The sequence below is a fragment of the Panthera onca genome, chromosome A1 (assembly GCF_046562875.1).
Source record: "Panthera onca isolate mPanOnc1 chromosome A1, mPanOnc1 haplotype 2, whole genome shotgun sequence".
Classification (NCBI taxonomy): domain Eukaryota; kingdom Metazoa; phylum Chordata; class Mammalia; order Carnivora; family Felidae; genus Panthera; species Panthera onca.
The window spans coordinates 206,813,591-206,835,677 of record NC_138339.1 but is presented as its reverse complement, the minus strand read 5'-3'; the positions used below and the strand labels follow the sequence as shown (position 1 = coordinate 206,835,677).

Here is a 22,087-nt window from a genome sequence, read left to right as displayed (position 1 = left end):
TCCCAAACACCAGTGCCAGCCATAAATAGAGATGGGTCCCTGCTCTCTGCTTTTCCAGACAGCTAATTAGGTGTTATGAAAGCTTACATTGGTGAAAGAAGGTAAATTAGAAATAAAAAAGAAAAACGAGAACAAATAAAAAATGGACTTCCATTTATAGAGTTGTCTACTTGGAAACAACTCTAATTTTAAGATGCTGCTAGAAACCACCACTCTAAGGGAAGAAAGCTATTCCTATTTAAAGCTGTTTACAAAGCAGAAATAAAGCCATTTTATTGACAGTCAAAAAGCAGAGAAAACTCTCTCTCACATGCCCTTCCCCCATGGCCACAGCATTTTAGAACTTCCTCATTGACTCCCTGATATGTGGAGTTTGGTTTTTGGATTTCTGTGACACCTTTATTTCCTCATTATAAAAAAATAAATCTAAAAAAAAAATTAAATCTGAAGCATATCTGAAATTCTTATGCTAGAAACTATATGCATGTTTTCATACAAGTATCTGGGCTCTGGAGGCAGCAGTCACATGGAAACTGAGGGGAGGAAATCCTTTTATGTTTTCTAATATTTCCTTAAGTAGTTACAAATCAGTTGCCAAGCATCTCTCTTTGGGTAGTGTGCTATAGTGCTTTGAAGACAGGGAAGGTAAGCTTGATTCTGGTTTGTGATAAATTCCGGCCTGAGAGTGAAAGAGACTAGAATAAAGGGGTAGATGTACTCCGGAGTAGGAAATTTTATGGGGGCCGGCTTCTTGACACGTTCCCTTAGTAATGAACACCACCGAGTCATGATACGCAAGGATTGTTTCCCCTGACTCTTCCCAAAATAATCATGTTTAGCGAATGCGCCCTTAATCTTTATTAGTTCCTACTGGTTTAAAGAGTGCTTTGGCTTCAAATTATAATCTTATACATAGTAATATTTGGTACCTTTTACCTATCCTTGAGATGTCTCTGCACTCCTATTGATAAAGTGACATCACAATGTTTAAATCACATTGTAAACATGAAGTTATGGAAAGCTTTATGGAAGATGGCTAAAACCCAATAATTTAAGGGCAGGTAGTTTGATGTTTTACCTAAATAATTTTTTTTTCCTTGCAGGATGTAACTTCCACAATGACAGCTCCTTTGAAGGTGTATTTTCGCACCAAACGGTTGCTTGCCTACTATCGCTAAGATTAAGTTATTAAACTGCTTAGTCTAGGTTAAAAAGAAAGCTTTCAGACATGTCAGCCAATATGAATATGCAGATTTCAGACATCTTTATGTCTAAATCAATTTGAATTATATAAAGTTCTAAAATCAGAGGTAGTCAAGTTGTTGATCCAATCACGGATTTTGCACCAATAGTTGTAGGGCAAAGGGAAAGATTAAAATGTTATTGGAGATTGATTTATACCTACCTATGTACATTATACATGTAATGCTTTATATAAAAATGTGTACATATATATGTGTGTTTTATATGTATGTATGTTATCTCCTAAATTATGAATATAGAACATTTCTGTGCATTTCATTTTTTCATCTGTATTTCTCTTCTGGCAATAACTGCTAGTAAATTTTCAGGAATACATTGGCTATACATTTCAGTTTTAAAATTTTGTTTGGACTATATCCTGGAGAAAGGTCAAATTTAACACACACACACACAGATAAAGATCTCTACGTGTGTGTGTGTGTGTGTGTGTGTGTATGGTTTGTTGTGCAGCTGCATTGCAAGTACTATAATCATTTGTGTGACTTTATATCTTTTGCAAAAATATATAAATTAAGATGGAAAATTAAAATAATTAAGATGACTATATTTAGATTCCTCTTTTTGAGAGCTTGTGTAATACTCAGATGTGTCTATAAGAGCATAGAAAATAATTCTTAATACTAAACAAGTACTTAAATTTATCAGGTTGTCACATGATCCTTCAAGGAATCATACATTTTAAAAATGTGACACTGTAAACCTTCCCTGCAGGCAGAATTGCCCAGAGTTCCAGCTGTTGGACTTCAGAATAGTTTTCTCTTTGTAATATAAGCATGCTTATCTGTCAGTTTCTCATCTGCACACCATTTGGATTATGATATCTTTCTTGGCCAAGGGTGCATTTGTGAAAGGGTAATCATGTTATATTGAGGAAATCATTAAATGAGGGTAAATAATTTCTTTGTAATCTCACATTAGTCCAAAAGAAAAAAAGTGAATCTTGGACTAGGATCAATTACTTTTACTTCTACCCAGGGTCTCTGAGTTTGGTTTCTGATACAAATATCTAATCTATGCAAATAGTGGCTGTCTATATAATTTGCTTCTTTTTCAGTTCTGTTGTATATAATTTGACATATCTATTCTGGGTTCCATTTTCCCTACGGTACAGGCAGAAGTTTCATTATTTACCTTTGTAGCTCTACGTCTTGAGAAAATGCCCCACACTATTATTTTATAATAAAAATACTTAGTGTACCGAGGGGATCTTAAAAATACATAGGAGAAGGTATACATGACAGGAATCCTCCCGTACAGCTCCTCTTCCCTCCCATCTCTTTCCCTCCACTTAGCTTTCTTTCCTTCTTCTCTCCTTTTTTCTTCTTTGTTTTTCATTTTGTCCACTTTCTATGTCTATGTGGTCATCCGTTATATACTACCTATGTCTCTTTGTTTGTACCTACCTATTCATCTCTTTATTTATGTTCCTTCAGAAATAATTTCGCTTTCTCATAAATTCTTTCTTATTTGACCCTTGGCAATTACAGTTCACTTTTTGCTCATGGTTTCTGCTGCTTGTATAAAAGTGTCCATTAGATTTTCTTCACTGTCTGGGAACCGCTGTGATCAAAATTACAGTCTAATCAGAAGGTGAACAGCTTATAATGTATCATGATCAATACTTAGAATTTGCTCCTTAGGTTGGGACATGAAGGAGTGAAGTAAAAAGCTGCAGATTTTTCAGCTGTGAAGTGCAAACAATCATTTCATGTTGATGGTTTCAAATTCAAGGTCGATTTATACTTTCATACATCTGCATTATTCTATCTCTTTTACTCCCTTTTTAAATTCATATTGAATTTATTCAGTGCTAGGCCATCCAAATTGCTTAAATTGAAGGCCAGTCAATATTGGAATATAAAACTATGTTAGCATATTTCGAAGAGAGTGCATTGGTTGTAAATGAATTTTTTAGAAGTCATGGCTCTAAAAGCTACAAAAATATTATCTAATGAAGTAGACAGTATTCTACTATATTTGTGGAGGACAAAATTGGTTGAATGAAATCATACGTATTTTCTTTCTAACACAAACAGACACAGATGTAAAGGTGATTTTTATGATTCCCATGCAGAATAGGTAGAGAAAACAGATACCTGATATGAAAATTTTCTAATATCTATTTGTTTTCAAATTTCTGTTTGACTTTAAATCCATACAGGAAGGCTTCCTAAAAAATTTATAGTGCTAGATTTTTCTGCTGCTGTTTGTGTCCGTCTAACAATCTTCCAAGAAACAGATAGTATTTGAGTCTATAGGTGTGAGTACTTGAGTTCACTATTCTTGCCTGCATTACATAATACAATTAATATATTTCATTCATTCATATGGAAATATATTTTTGAAAACACGACAAAATTAAAATACAGGCAAGCTACCTGAATACATTTTTAACATTTTACCAATATGAATGACACGTGTTATGAAAAACCACAATATTTTTATTCTGTCAAGACACTATTCTAACTTCTTTCGAGAAAAAAATTAATCTCATAAGAAATTCTCTTATCCTAAAACCTTTTGAGATAAATCAAGTTGTAGTTTATGTTTTCTTTTTTGGATAAGGAATTATTTATATGTTTTAAATATGAACTCAGATTTTACATATGACTTTGAACAGTAACTGTATAAATGTATCAGGGCTATTAAATATGGTGCTTTCTATTTTAAGTATCTTCCATGTGGCCTTTTTTCCCTTGCACAGGACACTATGAATTTGTAGAGATCCTCTCACATCAATTAAATGGCTGCCCCAAGGGTTGCTAAATGTGTGGGGAATTCTAGTCCCATCCCACAGAGGTGAAGTGTAAATATCCTCTCCTGGAAAAAAAAAAAAAGGTCCTTGATTTAAAAAGAACCATTAAATATAAGGGGAAACAATCATTTGTAGATGAAAGTGACAACTGGGAAGAGGTAGTTCAGTTATAGTTGAAAATATTGGGGCAGTGGAATTATGCAGCTATCGTCATAATGAAGGAATTTTCTTTCATATTTTCTGTTCAGCATCTTTGAAAGAGAGGTCATTAAAGACTGCTTTATTTAGATTCTCTGTATGCCTATTGGCAAAAGAGAGAAGCAAACATTTTCACGGAAGACATTATCGTGGAAAACAGGAAATCATGAGTTGTCATTCATCTGAACTCTGTTGACTAAACCCATTTTCACCTACTTACACCAAAAAAAAAAAAAAAAAAAAAAAAAAAAAAAAAAAGCTGAAGTGAAGAAAACTGATTGCATGATCCATACCCATATCTAATAAAATAGGAATGTGCACTTTTTGACAAGTTTATTCATAACATATTCTGATAGAAAATTCCATTTGCTCCTCTCAGTAGGAAAGGTAGGCTTTTAAAGGAGACCTTTTATTTCATGACTATCACCAAAATAACAATTACAAGCAAAATAGGGATAAAACATGAAAAAAAAAAAGCAGCTTAGGGCTTGTTATGGAAGTATGTGATCTAGTTTTTGCCCCATTATTTGATTTGAAAAATTAATCCTGGTAATCCTTTTTGAAGTTCACTGTTTCCAGGATGGGTTATACAGAACAAAGACTAACTGATATCTCCAGGAGGTTAGTTTACAGTGATGTTCTATTCCACTGAGAATGATTCTCCAATGGCCACTTTTTACTTCTTCCCAGGCTATGGGAATTCATTAATATCTAGAGAATAGACTTAAATAAAACCATTGTCTCAACCAGCAGGTTTATGCAACCATCCTGAAATGTTTTAATTATTGTTTTCTTTTCCTTTTTAATTAAGAGACCAGAGGTCAAACAAGCCCACTGAGAGCTGATGGCAGCCTCAGTAGAAATTTAAAAGCAACCCTAATGATTGGATTTGCTGTTTTCTCTTTTGTTTTGCAGAACCAGAAGAGTGCGTTAATTGCACAGATGAATGCCGAGTGCTTGGTCATTCTGACAGGTGTTGGATGCCACAGTTCCCTGCAGCCAATCAGGCTGAAAATGCAGATTACCGCACAAATCTCTTTGTACCCACAGTTGAAGCTAATGTTGAGACTGAGACTTACGAAACTGTGAATCCCACCGGGAAAAAGACTTTTTGTACATTTGGAAAAGACAAGCGAGAGCACACTATTCTCATTGCCAATGTTAAACCTTATTTAAAAGCCAAACGTGCCCTGAGCCCTCTCCTCCAAGAGGTCCCCTCAGCATCAAGCAGCCCAACGAAGGCATGCATCGAGCCTTGCACCTCAACAAAAGGCTCTCTGGATGGTTGCGAAGCGAAACCAGGAGGCCTGGCCGAAGCAAGCAGCCAGTACTTGCCCACTGACAGTCAGTATCTGTCACCCAGTAAGCAACCGAGAGACCCTCCATTCATGGCTCCCGATCAGATGGCAAGGGTCTTTGCAGATGTGCATTCTAGAGCCAGCCGGGATTCCAGCGAGATGGGTGCTGTTCTTGAACAGCTTGACCACCCCAACAGGGATCTGGGCAGAGAATCGGTGGATGCAGAGGAAGTCGTGAGAGAGATTGATAAGCTTTTGCAGGACTGCCGGGGAAATGACCCTGTGGCTGTGAGAAAGTGAGGGAAAAAAAAAAAAAAAAAAGCATTGGCATTTTCTTGTGTCTTCTGTTAATTTAAAAATGATCCCTCCTGGTGACAACCCATTTCACAGGGACGAAGAAAGACCAATGCTGCTTTAAGGCTTTTAGTGAACATCTGAAGTGCCCACAAGTATGTTCTTTTCACTGCTGTTTCTTTTTCAGAGATAACAATGGTTTTGTTTTGACCAAACTTATATTAGGACAGAATTAATGATGCCGAAAGAGAAAAGAAAATGAGAGAAGAAAAAGGAAAGAAGACAAAGGAGGATGAGGAGGCGAGTTACCTTTTGACAATCTGTTAGGAAGGTATGCAGCGTGAGAGTTGAAGTATTTCTGATCACTCTGAGACTGTCCTCCGTGATTTATGCTGACTTAACTGTTTACCTATAAACCCCATACAAAGCAGGGTCATAATTTGTGATCTGTGGTGGATTTCTAGCCGTCATCACAGGCTTCTACTTAAAGTCCCGAAAAGACCTTGCAGTAGTCCAAGCTACCCCAAACATTAACACATATTTGTGGTAAACATTTCTGTACAAAGTTACCTGCCACACATATAAACACAAAGGACATTCCATATCATCAGTCAAAAAAAATTAAAAAAAAAAAAACTTGGTCATTTGTAAGACACTTCATGTCGTATAAAAGTTAAATGTAAAAAGATATAGTCCATTTTGTCCTGCACACACATAGACTAATTCACGTCATTAAAGGAGAAGAAATTTTTTTGAAAGCTTAAAATGCCTCTTCAGCATTTTAGTGTCCAACAAACATATAAATAATGATGGATATGTTTTAAATTTGACCCGAAGAATAGTTACCATTGAAAGATAATATTCGGAGGGAATGAACACGATCAATATATTTCATTCGTTTCTGGACACTAAAATAGCTCAGGAAAGTGAAAATGTCTTAGACATCACAAATCACATGACCATTTAAATGTGCAAATGTAAGAAGATTCAATGTGTTTACATCAAATGACATATTTTTATTGATTTATTGCAGATTCAGTGCATATGAGCCAAATTGTTGAGTGTATAAGAGCTATATTGTGTATTTTATTAAATTAATATATAGTTGTGTTGCAAAAATATTTGGGCTTATATTGTAAATGGCAAGTGTTGCCTCGGTAGCTGTCGAACTCTATGAGTTTTGTTTTTTCCTGCTTCCTTTTCCCCATGGAATGTGGGAAGCAGTGCCTCAGAGCAAAGTCTCTTGTTTAATGTATAGTCTACCAAGTACTACAGTACATAATCTGTTCAAAATGTGTTTGAGTGAGCTGATGGAGCTAACTGAAAGGTCAAAAAATACATCCGTCAGTCATGGTTACGTGCAAGTCCTTGTAGAAGCTTTTATTAAAGTCCCGCTAAGTCACAAGAATTACATGTGTACCAATACCTGAAACTTGTTCACGTTTTTCCAATAACATACAGCTTCTGCCTATGTAGATATCATAACGTTGATTGGTTCTCAAAAGTATCTTACGTGGTTCAAGATGTGTGTTCCCATTATATTTCAAAACCATGAAAAATGCTTTAATGCATGTGTGGTACCAGCAAAGGTTACTTGCATTGTGTAGTGTTTTTCAAGAGGTCTGGGTCTTAGCAAACTGTTTTTTTCCTTTTTCTCCGTACTTTTCTGCCTCCTTTTATTGGCGTCCTTCGAGAACAATACACCTTCTATTCCTTCCTTTGGTTACACCTTTTCTTGTGACATTTAGCAAGTTTCAAACTTACTTCCATATGAGGCTAGGAAACCTCAAATTTCAGGAATTGGGAAACACGAAATTAGCACTTGCAGAAGTAGCAGCAGATGGGAAAATGCCTTGATTGACATTTTCCTTCAGCGTCGAAAATTTTTGGCATTTTACAGCTTCATGACAAACAGTTTCCAGCCCATACCTTACAAAATGTGGTGCTGAGTTAAATAAAGGCTGTTTGTGCACTGGAGCAGAAAAATGCATTATTTGCAAACTGGTGGAGAATTCTGTGCCTTCTTTTCTGGCCACCAAGCCAGGGTAGAAACAGCATAAATGTCATAAAACCGTTATATTAAAAACAAAAACAAAAGCAAAAACAAACAATGAACTGAATTAAGTTTTGTAATTTTAAACCTCGAAAAATTCAACTGAAAATATTTCCGTCAAATGCCGTCAAGATTTTAGACTGTACCTCGTTTGCAAAGCCGCTGTGAAAGGGAAGAGCGGACAACTCCCATCAGCCTTATTCTCTCGAGAACTGGATTTGGTTCCTAGTAACAGCCTTTCCAAAGCTCTACTCTTGGTTTTTATTATTCATAAAGGTTTAAATTAGCAAAGAAGGGATCTTGTACATGTGAAACCTAATCGACTCTCTATATTTTGGACAATTTATGTATCTGAAATGTGTTGTCTCTGTTATATGATGTTATTTTTTGCCAGGAGACTACAGGTTGATTTAGCTTGATAGCTGAAATTTGATGGAAAACTAATTTCCATTTAGTCTTACCAAGTGTCGCTTCTCTCTTACTAGACAGGTAGCCGCGTAGTTCAATCTGAGGCAGTATGTAAATGAGATCAACAAAGAGGGTAGGGTTTATTTTTAAGGCATTCTTAATGCTGAGTAACCAGTTGTTCAATTTACTATATGTCTGAAGACATTAAAACACTATACGATTTTCAGAACTGGTTGTGCCAATGTGTGAGGGGTTTACCTTTAGGCTCCTCTGTCACCAGTGATTTACTAGTGTTAGCTGTTTAACACATTATCTGTATTTAGTAGTGATTATTTATTTACAAGTTGGTGGTAATTTCAGCAGTCAGGACTCTAAGCTCTTATAGTTGAGTTGAGGGAATCTCACCTTTATTCATTCGGCCGGCGGCTGCCTTTATCACAGACCTCTGGTGCTCCGCTTCCGAGGAAGTCAATGAGATGCCAAAATCACCCTGCTACAGAGCAACTTGCTTTAAGGGGTGATGCATGATCCAACAGTGATGTTTCAAGGGGTTTCAGCATAATTCAGAATGTGGAAAATTTGTCTTAATTCACATCCTCCAAATACCAACCCCTCAAAAAAATCCCACACATTCAAAAAGAATAATTTGATAATACTTTGTCTTTTAGGTCCTTAAATAACTGAAGTGAAGCACAGACTAAGAATTTATAGAAGTTTTTGTAAGAAAGTCAAAAAGTTCTAAAAATTGTTTACCGATGAACTAAAAAAAATCAGTAACGAAACAACCTTTTCATTAAATGTTAATGATAAAAGATCTTTTCATCAAAGTTCAAAGTAGTGAGAATCAGTGTTAGTTATACCTATACCAAAGTAAACATTAAAGAGACATATCATGCAATTTTAAAGAATGCTTTCATATTACTTCTTAACCTTACATACTTATCCTTATTGCAGTCAATATACAAAGATTGGCTCACTACTCCATGAATTAATTGAATTCCTAGTTGGGAAATTGACTCTGTTTCATTTTCCTGAGATTTTGTAAAACATGACTTCCCTTTAAAGGATTTAGGCAGTGCTCAATTTAAAAAATGACACCAGAAAAAAAGTCATGTAGTAATAGGGCAGTATGCTTTATTAGAACCAGGTTAAAAGCTGTTTGTTGCCTAATGGAGTAGAAGTTGCTGAGGTCAACAAGTAGACTGAGGTCTGGCATAATATATGCCCACTCATTATTGTCTAATTATATTCTTTTGACAACAGACAGCATTTATCACAGCATTAATTCAAATGAGAGTTTTGGCTATCAAGATGTGTTGATTTGAAACATAATTGAATGAGACCTGATTAAAGTCTGACTTTCCTGGCCCCAGTGTTTTGCAGGTTGGCTATTCCCATTCATCAGCCCCATCACACCATAAGGTTCTTAGCTGCACCAAGCGATTGGTGAACAAGGACAACAACAAAAGCAGCATACATTGTATGGATTTATCTCAACGCTATTGTTTAATGGCTGTGTTTAATGTGACCTATCTGGAAAATGAGGACTCCGAATAAAAAGCTATTACTAATAGCGGTGTTGCCTTCCCTTGAATTCATTAACACAGAGGTGATGTGTTATACCCTGTGTACCACAGGGACACTGATCGTGATTATTTTGGAAAGCAACTGTGGTATCACAACTGTTTTTGCCAGGTATTTGTTTGCCGGTAAAATAAGATTTTTGAAAAATGTCTTTGACAGTAATCTCACTGGGTTCTCGACAGGAATGGGTTAACCGTCTTTCAGATAACTTTGATACTTTGGCTAGTCAGATGGTTACCACAGAGTCATAGCCTAGATGCTTGTGGCTTCTAATTTTTACAGTTGGTTTGAAATTAATTTGGGGCAAGAACCGAAAGGATTTCAGAAAAAGTCCCTTTTAAAAACCATCTCATAATCTCACATGATGGGTGAAAACACATATTTATAAATAGCATTTTAAAGTCAATATATTCTTACCATGGCATTGTAAAATAAGAAGCCTCTCTTTCTACTCATTCAACAAACATCGACTGAGTTCCTACAGTGTGTCTGCCCTGGGCTACTATGCCCCAGAAGCAGACAGTAAACGAAGGAGTGGCCCCTGGGTCACAGTCTTGTGAGTTAAAACAAATGGGTAAGTTCTAATGCACCTTGCTCTTTATAACTTGGATGTAGTAGTTTGCATTTTTCCCTAGTTTCTCCACATATCCCTTATTTCTACCATCTCATTCTCTGTGAATGACATCTCCTAAATTAAAAAGAAAAACACAATAATCTGCCCAATTGGATTTTTCTTTTAATTTTCTTCTGACAGTGTAATACATATCAAGAAGGGTGCACAGCTTGTCCACATCTCAGAAGATCTTTATGGTTTTAGGCTTATTGGGATAGACTGAATGGCTTACCTATTCTTTCTTTTGCTCATTTATTTGTTGAATTCTCTGTTTCTTTCATTGAGCACCACTGAAGTGTTCTACAAGGACCCTAAGTTACAAAGAACGAAGCCAATTACAATATGTTGCCTTCAGGGTACTTGTACTTTGTGCCTAGGTGGCATAGACTACCATAGGAATTGACCTTATGTTGCCTTGACATTACCTTTTCATAATGACAATCATTTCTCTTTTAACAAATAACAGAATCCCTACGCCTACCATGCCGTTCATTGCTTTCAAGTGTGAGCGGAGAGCAACCTGTCAGTTGACTCACCAATCTAACCAGGGTTGAGGGACCAGAGTCATTCAGATGAAGAATCCTGTCTGGCTATATGCTGCAATCAGAAGAGAGTCAGGAATGGGGCACATATTATAGGCTTCTTCCATCCCGCTAAAGTATCAAGTCCTCAAACTGTTATGCTTTTTAAAATAAATGTGCCCACAAAATACAATTATTTGACAATTGTTGAGAACAATGCTTTGTAGGATATAAAGAGAATGAATTCTTAAAGGTCACTATAGCATCAATATAGCACACAGAAATTGATCAGCGAGTTAATGGACCATCCTCAAACTCTCTATTACATGCTTTGGGAGATGCTTGCACATGGTTCACCAATCCTTTTCTGTTAATTTTAGACACGAATAGTACTGAATATCCCATTGGACATTAGGGATTATATTCTCAGTATTCTCAAAAGAGGGTGCAGCTTCTTCTACTGTTTCAGAGAGAATAATCAAATACTTCAGAGAGTTATCAAAAAGTAACTTTAGGGGCACCTGTGTGGCTCAGACAGTTAAGCATCCTACTCTTGGTTTTGGCTCTCGTCATGATCTCGCAGTTTGTGGGTTCAAGCCCCACATTGGGCTCTGTGCTGAGTGCAGAGGCTGCTTGGGATTCTCTCTCACTCTCTCTCTGCCCCTTCTGCTCTCTCTCTCTCTCTCTCAAAATAAATAAATAAAATTTGAAAAAAAAAACATCATTTATTAAAACTACTTTAAGTGGTAATGAGTATCTTACAAGGACTAATTAAGAAAGGGAAGATTTCAGTGATGTTTTACAAATTTTGTATCATAGAAGTTGACTTCTCACTCATTCGGTCAAGATATGTATTCCCCTTTTTGTCTAACAAGTAAAAGATTTCACTTTGAGAGGAATGTTTCCCTCAAACTTTCCTTCCTCAAACATTCGCTCCCTTTTTTTTCTTATATATATTACATTACCTATAGCATTTTTATCAACTACATTGTGATTATGACTTATATTTTAAAATCCACTTCCTGAAGTTATGTTACTCAGTCAAATTATTTCATAATATTTTCAAAGATTGCTAAAAACAAACAAAACCAAGTTTGGAACTCTCATTGTTTACCTTATACAGATTATCATTATGTTTTGTTTAAAATATTGGTATTCAGCACTACTTATGTGAAAATCACGCTTGCTTTCCTAAGGGTTTACAGGATCGGGCAAGGCAAATAAAAGAATAATTACACAAGCCTGAATTAATACTGATAAATTCTGTTTCCAATTCACAGAGCACTTTCACAAATCTATAGGACATTAAGGAATTAAGGATTCTGTAACTCAGAATGGTAAAAGGACTTATCCAATGGCAATTCGCTCAGAGGCTTAAACCCACACTGAAACCAAAAGTACAGTTCTGCTGTTCCAGATTTTGTGCATGCTGCAATCCTGCCCTATCTAACATCTTTCCTCTTTAGTATCTTCAGGTTATTGTCTGAAAAAATTAAATTATGCCGGCAATATGCCTTCTCCTTTAAATTGGCAGTCATATAATTTTGATAGGGTCTATGTTAATAGTTCATAATAGTATTAAATAATTTGAAAAGTAGGGAGTAGGGATTATAGTCTCCAAGAAAACAAAAAGATATCATAAAAATCATGCCTCTCTTAATATTGCTCTCAAGTTTTTGTTACTGTCTGAAAAAAGGTTTCATAACATTGGTGGTATGTTCTCCAAAATATTCTGGAGAAATATGCAATATTAATTTTTCTCGAACTTGGTAGTCTCACCTAGAAACAATCATAGAGGCTTTACTGCATTCCTTTGTATCATGAAGTTTTGTATATGCTAAGCCAATAAGATTACTTATTGGTTTCTTATAAATAATTCCATAAACTAGTAATCTTGACGTGACATTTTTAATACAACACCCACGAATATGGAAAAAGCCAGTATCACAAAACAAAGGTGAGAAGGAATTTAAGCGGTAACAGTATGGCAAAGCGATGAACACATATTTTTTTTTTATTTATGACTTGCCACATCCGCATTCAATAGAATATTGTATCATTGGTTTCTTCGATGACCAGATGAAAAAGTGAGATTGCAATTGCTAAAGGAGTCATTTTCAGGCTGGTTAATCGAGTGAAGTTGTTCTGATTCTGCCTGGATTATCTTATCAAAATGTTTCATATCTCTCTTTACAATTTACAGAAAACCAGCTTTATTCTCAAGAGGCCCAGAAATAAATTTTTATTTTATTTATTTTATTTTTTAATGTTTATTATTTGAGAGAGAGAAAGCAGGGGAAGGGCAGAGAAAGAGAGGGACAGAAGATCCAAAACAGACTGTTGAGAGCAGAGAGCCCGATGTGGGGCTCAAACTCAGGAGCCATGAGATCATGACCTGAGCTGAAGTCAGATGCTCAACCGACTGAGCCACCCACATGCCTAGAGAAATAAATTTTAACATCTCTTTACCACTAATCAGCTATTTTACGTTTTGAAAATCTAAATTCAAATACATGGGATGTAATATTCATTGGTTTTATTGATCTGCTGAATATCTCGGTATTGCCTCTTTAGCGTTATTAAAACACATTTTCATACTATTCTTTCTTGCATTGCAGTTGAGAGACTACATCTTTAAGGTAATAATTTGCTTTGAGATAAGATTGTTAAGCTTTCATCCTCTCCTTTTTAAACTTAGATTTTTGTCTATATTTGTAGTATCAAACATTCAATATTAATCTGCTGTCTTACATGTGATCGTTCGCTTATTTTCATCCTAACTTCGTAATTTTCTCTCAATCTATTATTTAGTCTTTTTCATCTATTTTCCATTAAATGTATGTATATACATCTCCATGGCTATGGACCAATTATGGAGGTAGTGATGTCTCCCCCAATAACTACTTCAAGTAGAATGTGTCCAAGCTGCTTTTATTAACCTATAAGAAAACTGATAATATTTTTTAGATGCAACCTACATGGAGTGTTAAAATTGACAAAATGCAAAATGCATACTACAATATAACAGAAGTATGAACAGGATGCAGAATCTTACTTAAAAATCTTTATGCAAGACTGCCAAGCTATTTCATTGAAAGGTTGACAAAGAGATAGAAAGTGAATAATCTTATGCTATTATTATTAATTCCTATACGTTATGAAATCCTCATTTTAACATCTCATGTGAAATGTTTGGCTTTGACTGAAGATAAGAAAAGACCGTTACCTCTGAGATTATATGCCTATGATTTCTCAATCTGCATTTATTCCCCACTTACCTCTGATATTTAACTATTATACATATTTCATCATTTCTTTCATTTTGGATAAGTACTAGAATTTACTTTCTGTTCAATGTCCAAGAGGAGGAAAGGAAATAAATGAATTGGTCAAATGTGGCTTCTCTGGTGATTTTCCGCCTTAGAATGTGACATCCCAATTCAATTCAACACTGATTTGCGGAGCATGTATTGTGTTTTCGAATACAATCGAGCATACAGATACTAACAAAGGATAGTCTCTGCCTCTATGGAATTTAAGATATACTAGGAAATGAAGATATTTACACAAATACAGATTTTAGTTGGTCAACGAGTGAGGTCAGGGGAAGGAATCAGAGAAGCTTCTTGGAGAGAACAGCATTTGAATTGAGCATTTAAGGGGCACCTGGGTGGCTCAGTTGGTTGCACATCTGACTTCAGCTCAGGTCATGATCTCGTGAATTCAAGCCCCGTGAGGGGCTCTCTGCTGACAGCTCAAAGCCTGGGGCTTGCTTCAGATTCTGTAACTCTGTCTCTCTCTGCTGTTCCACTCTGTCTCTCTCTCTCTCTCTCAAAAATAAATAAACATTAAAAAAAATTTTTTTTAAATGCAAACTCTGAATTGAGCATTTAAGGTGGGAACGGCTTTTGGCAGCGGAGGTGTACAGGAAAATCAATTCGTTGCAGTGTGTGCAAAAACACACATAAATAAAGTCTGGATTTTCTGATTAGAAAGTTAGAAGTGTTGGGAAGGTGGGTTAGGTCGCACTGAGAATTGTAGTGAATGCTGAGTTTAGGAGATGCCATGTGAATGCCTAGTCCAAGGAAGAAGAGGCTCGAAGCCACCTGAATTAGGTTCACCAGCTGGGAGAGTTCTGTGAAAGGCCTGCCAAGTAGAAAGCGAATTTAGGAAAATAACACTGGGACAGCTTGCTGCTGCCTGGTGATCCATTCTTTATAAGATGCTGCCTAATAGCACCTTGTTCTTGGGGCACATCCAACTATTTAGCGGCAATGCCAACTTTGCTGAATCTTGCAATTCTCAGCTTCAAGCCCTCAGCAGAGTATTTATGTGTATATTTCCAACTTCCCAGAAATAATTCTTCCTTTGAAATCTGTAATCATGTTTGAAGGTTTGGGAGGCAAAAAGAGTCAGAAGAGAAAGACGAAGATTAAGAACATGGGTGATATCATCCCCCGGAAAAGTGGTTTTTTCACATGTCTAAATTCTCCAGGCATCTCCTGGTTACCTGCAGTATGAATGCTGTGAGGCAGAATAATTCTATTCCTAAGAATTTTTGTCTATGTCTGTTGTCCCAGGAACCCCCAGGGCTGATCTAAGTATCCTATCTTATTGCTTCCATAATGTTCTATGCATATCAGTAGAGGAGTTTATAATTATTGATTATTTAGACACTGAAATAGGAAATCATGACTTAGATTAGTACTTCCCAACTGGGGGCAGTTTTGTCTCCCATGGACATTTGGCAATATCTAGATACGGTTTGGGTTGTCAGGAGGTAAGGGAGTAGGGTTGCTATGGTTGCTTACCAGCCACCAATATCCTGTTTTGCACATTACAGACTTCCACAACAAAGATTTACCCCATAAAAAATGACAGTAATGCCCAGGTTGAGAACTCCTGCCTTAGAGAGAAAGGATGCAGTTAAGAAAAGAGGAGTGAACAACATTAGGCTTTGGATAATGGGTGCTGAAAACTAAATGGATTGACAAGTCTTCTCCCATAGTTTTAAGGAAAATCCTGGAAAGTCTTCTGAATTACTTAGCATAAGGACTTACGTTCAACTTTTTGTGGGTCTAGTCTCCTCTGGAGGGTGGCAGTGGTGGTGTCTTTTTGTAGATGAAAGAATTATCTCAGATTCTAATCAATACCAATAACACATATATTGGGAGAATTTCCATGGAATGAAAGGCAAGGTGTTTCTTGGGATAGCTGTTTACTTTACTCCTCCTGAAGCAGCCTGAAGCTGATTTCCTAAGAAGGACAGGCAAAACAAAATCCCCTAGCTGGGAAGGGAGAGAAAGAGTCTGCCTCTAGGACCATCTTGAGGGTCTAGTCTACTGTTGCCTTACAGGTCCATTGGCATGATCAACTTATCCTCTAGCCTCAAGTCACCTGTCCTTAATGTGTATGTAGAATCTTCTATCACGGCACTGGGAGTTTGGGGGAGCCTGGTACTAGAAAAGGTGATGATGGTAGGGGGTGACAGATCAAGGGATGGCAGGGCTCTAGAAGCTGGGTGACCATAAATATGCTTGGATGCTGTAGAATGAATGTCTCTATTGATCTCTTAGGCATCTTCCTACCATAAATACTGATTTTAATTCTTTCAAAGTAATATGCGGAATGCCAAAAAATGTCAGACTGACTTTCTAAATGAGGTGAGGGGAAGGTTAGAGCAAATGGTTCCTTAAAAGTTTTATTTCTCTTGACACATTCTGTTTTACCCATCTGTAATGCAAGGTGGGCGGTTCCAATGCACATTTTATGAATTTGAACTTGAAATGACTCTGGTTTAAAAATAATAATGATAATGTGTTGAAAGGGTGACAGGAACTCCAGTGGCAAAGTTGAAAGTCTGCACATTGACAGGCCAATTAATGTAAATAGTAATTACCATAGCCAATCCACATTTGAGATATTATTTGGTATAACTTGCCTAGATGTGCCTTACGTGTGTTGAAAAATAAGGTTATTGGGGCGTCTGGGTGTCTCAGTCGGTTAAGCGTCCAACTCTTGATTTCAGCTCAGGTCATGATCTCAAGGTTTGTGAGATCGAGCCCTGCATCCAGGTCTGCTCTAACAGCCCAAAGCCTACTTAGGATTCTCTCTCTCTCTCTCTCTCTCTCTCTCTGCCTCTCCCTCTCTCTCTCCCTCAATATAAATAAATAAACATTAAAAATAAAAAAAATACAGTTATTATACACTGTAGTGAATGCTGGCGCTACCAACGGACCAGGAACGTGCTGGAAACCACTCGATAGACAGAACAGAAAACCACAACCACACCCCCGCCCCTCACCACCCAGGAGACTTCCTTCCAGTGGAGACTCAGTCACCGACTCAGCTCATATACAAACTTGCTGTGTTTTATTTATGCTGGAATCTCTCCATATTAAAAAGCAATATAATTGCTGAAATACCACTACTGTTCAAGCTAATTTACTTCCTAATGGTCTATTTGCATAGTGGAATTTGCATTTTATTTCACAGCAAATGTTATAACTCCACCTGCCCTATTTTAGATAAAACACCAAAACCAAGAGATAAAATAGAAACAGTTAAAGGAGAGAATGAATATAAGAGCCGTCTCACTCATCCATCCTTACTTGGCAACACTGAACCCAGCAGCCAGAAGAGGACATGAGAAATCCTGATATTTTCTAACCTCACAGCTAGTGTACTGGCTTTCTGTTTCAATCTTCTCTCTCTGTGTCTTTGCCGCTGCAGTTCAATAAAGGTAATTTCCACAGGTGACACTGAACCATACAGAGTTCATTGTGAGGCTATATTCATTTTGAGAAATGTTAAAGACAAGTGAGGAGTTACATGCAGACATGGAATGTCTTTCCAAACTTCGACAATGCTCCTGGTTGTTTGACTTATATTGGCCTCAGACACACAGGGGATGCAAACTTACACCACAGCCTAATATAACAAAGCACTGCCTTCTGACCCCCTTCTGTGATCCAGAGCGTGAAATTTGGGAATATATTTTCCTTTCCTCATTGAAGCACACGCATCTTTATGTATATAAACATATTCTTTTTTTCATGCTTCAAGGTTCATATCCTAGGGTGACAGCTGCCATTTTAAAGGTGACTCATTACAGTCATTTAGAGAGTCCCCTAACAGATGGATAGGACTTTGTTTCCCAGGGAACACTGACAGGTTACAATTCTCAACAGCTTTTAATCATTTCAGCAAACTATACACATCTGTCAATTACCCTATTTGGTAACGTTAATAATACAGCAATCTGAGGGTGACAAAGTGCTGGGTTTAAAAAAGAAATTATTCCATAACATTTTTACATAAAGAGAAAAATGTAGGCCAAAATATATTCAATAGCTTATTTTTTTAATCTGTAGGAAAAGACTCCTTTTGTTTTCCATAATAAATTTCATATTGATGTTATTATTCAGAAGAATCCTTAAGTGCTTCATAAATAAAAGCGTTAGGGAGAAAACAATGAACATATGAAGAATAAAACAGAAAAAAAAAGATTTTAAAGCACGTAATTAAGCAAAGTCGTTTTTCTCTTTGAAAACTTTAATCATTGCATAATAAAGGTTCCCAGATGAATGAAAATGGAACTATTTCCAGTTACAAATGTACAGAAAGGAATAGAGGATGGTAGTTAAAGGCAAAGGCTGAGCAGGTGAACTGCCTCAATTAGAGCCATAACTCTCTTCCATCACTCTAGCTATGTGACCTTATATCAGGAGTGGGCAAACAATAGCCTTTGAGCCAAATCCATCCCTCCAGCTTAGTTTTGTAAATAAAGATTTATTGGAAGCCAGGCACACTAACTCATTTCCGTATCGTCTATGGCTGTTTTGCAGTACAACAGCAGAGTTGTGTGGTTAGGAATACACTGTATGTCCCACGAAACAGAAAATCTTTACTCTCTGGCCCTTTACAGAGGGTATTTGCTTGTGCCTGAATTATGTAACCACTATATATTTCAGTTTCTCCATCGGTAAAATGGGAATCAATGAGACAATTGTAAAGAAATAAATGAGATGTTACATAGAAAGTTTAGAAGCACTTTGGACACATAGTAAACTCTCAACGAATGCCGCCCATTGTTGCAATGGACTCTTCCTGGTACTATAAATCCACCCACGCATAACCACAATAGAGTCTGAAAATCTTCCTGAAGGTCTTTGTCAGACGAATTATTCTAAAACAAAACACGACAACAACAATAACAAAGCAGTTCGAGGGTTTCCTGTTTATTGTAGTTTCCCCGCCATTACAGGCGACCATATTTCTCGCACATGAATAGCAAACAAGCCACTTAACCACTCACCACTACTCCACCAGAACCCTGGACTCCTTTACCTTGTTTGCTATGAGCTTTCAGAAGTATGTAGTCCATGGTCAAATGCTTCTCAGTAAAGTTAAACAAGTGGCAGCTGGCACCATACAGCTCTCTTATAATGAAAACATGAGGTGGCTGCCATTACACAGTCCTGCACTAATGAGAACAGTGGGAGGCTAGCATTACAATGGTCTAATGAAAACAGGAAATGGCTGGCATTAAATTGGTATAATAAAAACAGGAGGTGGCTAGCATTACACTGGTAGAATAAATAAATTAAGAGATGTCAGGACGCCCCAATCGCATCTCCATTATATATGACCATGGTACCCACAATTTAGACCAGATCCACTCCCAGTCAAACCAGTGTGGGATGAAAATAAGATTTGTTTTTTTCATACTGTGCTTCAAAAGTTTCTTCTGTTTCAATTTGTGTTTCCCTTAGGCTAATGCAAACGTGTTGTAAAATAACGATATAATTTACATTGAGATCTTTTTTTTTTCCTCTTAATTCCAAAAAAAAAGTAACATTCTTTCTGACTCAGAAGAAGATGGCTAGAATAAAAGCCAACTATTCAAAAGGAGTTTCTAATTTAGTCCTTGCCTTTTCCTCTCCTTTCTCTTCTAAGTATCCAATGGTGACTAAAGACGCAGAGTTGCATAAAACACACTAAAAAGAAGCACAGAAACAAAATCAAATGCAGTAGAGAAAAAAAAAGAACACAATCCGTCATTTAACTAATGGATTCCTCCCCCCCGCCCAACTCCAGAACAGAAGGTAGGGATTTCATATATTGAGTGACATAAAATATATATATATGTTAGTATAGATGTGTACATCTTGTGTACATCTTGTGTACATCTCTCACACAATAGATTTACAAGAACTTTACGTTTTATTCTACGTCACAGAGCCAGCTGTATCTGATTCATCCCGATCTTTTTAATCTGGGCTGAAAACAGAGCAAGTTGGCACAGTTCAAGGTCAGCACATTAAGACAGCACATCTATCCTCTATCATTCAGTGGCTCCGACACCCATGAAAAAAAACACCTACGTTAGTAACTGTAAAAAAAAAAAAATGTTTGGGATGCCTGGGTGGCTCAATCGGTTAAGCATCTGACTTGGCTCAGGTCATGATCTCCGGGTTTGTGAGTTCCAGAGCCTCACCAGGCTCTGTGCTAACAGCATGGATGTGGACGGGAGACCACTTCAGTGTCTCTATCCTTCTCTCTCTCAGCCCCTTCCCACCTGTCTCTTTAAAATAAATAAAGATTAGGGGCTCCTGGGTGGCTTGGTCGGTTGTGCGTCCGACTTCAGCCCAGGTCATGATTTCACGGTCCGTGAGTTCAAGCCCCGCGTCGGGCTCTGTGCTGACTGCTCAGAGCCTGGAGCCTGTTTCAGATTCTGTGTCTCCCTGTCTCTCTCTGCCCCTCCCCTGTTCATGTTCTGTCTCTCTCTGTCTCAAAAATAAATTAACGTTAAAAAAAAAATTAAAATAAATAAAGATTAAAAAATTTAAAAAAAAGAAAATGTTTGATTTTAAAAACATATATGAATGTTGTACATATAACATATATGTTCATATGTACATATGTATATATGTTATATAGACAGCATTCATATATATTTACATACACTTACAATGATTTCAGAGGAGAACAATACCAGACGAACTTTTAGGCAAAGGATGGTGTTTCTGCAGGTTCACCTACCCTGAAAGTTTTAGCTTTCCTGTATAGAAAACAAAGGGAAACATTCTGGTCAGGTAGCCAGGTGATAAAATAGCAGTGTGATTCAAATAAAGTAAAATATTGATAATAAAATAAAAGCTTTGAATCTAGTTTTATACATTGACATTTAGTTTTCTTTGCGCCATAATTTTTATTAGTCTTCTCTAAGACTTCTGAATTAGCTTAACGAACAAATCCAAATTCGTGATCTAATATATACTGAAGAAGCAAGTAAGTGGAGAGAGAAGATAATCCTATGCTATTGCTACCATATTTTTGTATTTATGTGTGATTCGCTTTTTCTTCCTGAACACGCCCTTATAAGAAATGACCAAAACTGATATTATTAAATTTAAAATAATCGTGGACAAAAAAGTCAATTAACATTCTTTATTAATTGTTTTCAAAGAGGTGGAATTTATAATGTAAAAGAAGTCATTTCTGCCACATGTTTAAAGCCAGAATTAAATCTAAGATGTGCTGAACGTTAATACATGCGTTGCGTAAAATCTGTTGCTGGGCTTGCATGGGATTCACAGACATGGCTTAATCGAGACACAAAGTGATGTGTGCCATGCATTCAAAATTAGCACCTGGCCCAGGGCCACTAAATTTGGCATCCCAAGAACTGATTCTATCCTCTGCCAAGTTTCTGCAGAGACTAGACTCACTGAATTCTGAATCACAGCCTCTAATTTCCCCTTCAACAGACTCTCTTTGAATTGTGGGATGGGAGAAACTTGCAAGTGAACACAAAAATTGAATGTGAAATATAGAACTCTCCAACGAAGAACATTCTAGATAAAAGATGGATACAGAACATGAAATATTTCCAATTAATCAACTGTAATGTGGACAGCTTACTAGCCAGCTCACCCTGCGTTCAATTTGTTTGTTTCTTACACAAACAGAGAGCACACTATAGACTGCCTGCACTGCCAAACTCCAAAGAAATACTTGAGAGCTTATGAATTTTGCATACCATAAATTTCCTTGACAGGTCTCATCACATTGTAAGCAATATTTTTTATTAGACAA

General features: G+C 36.8%; 1 protein-coding gene across 5 annotated transcripts in view; it reads left to right on the top strand.

Annotated features, from left to right (window-relative positions):
* The window catches only part of PCDH17 (protocadherin 17), a 99,928-nt gene extending 90,086 nt beyond the window's left edge, over window positions 1-9,842 (top strand). For 4 of the 5 annotated variants that reach the window (XM_060637039.3, XM_060637040.3, XM_060637042.3 and 1 more), the window contains one exon: window positions 5,132-9,842. In XM_060637039.3, coding sequence (XP_060493022.3) covers window positions 5,132-5,814 — 683 coding nt within the window. In that variant the 3' untranslated portion in view covers window positions 5,815-9,842. The remainder of the gene's footprint in view (window positions 1-5,131) is intronic. The other variant, XR_009611396.3, reaches the window with a different exon arrangement.
* The last annotated feature ends 12,245 nt before the right edge of the window (window positions 9,843-22,087 follow it).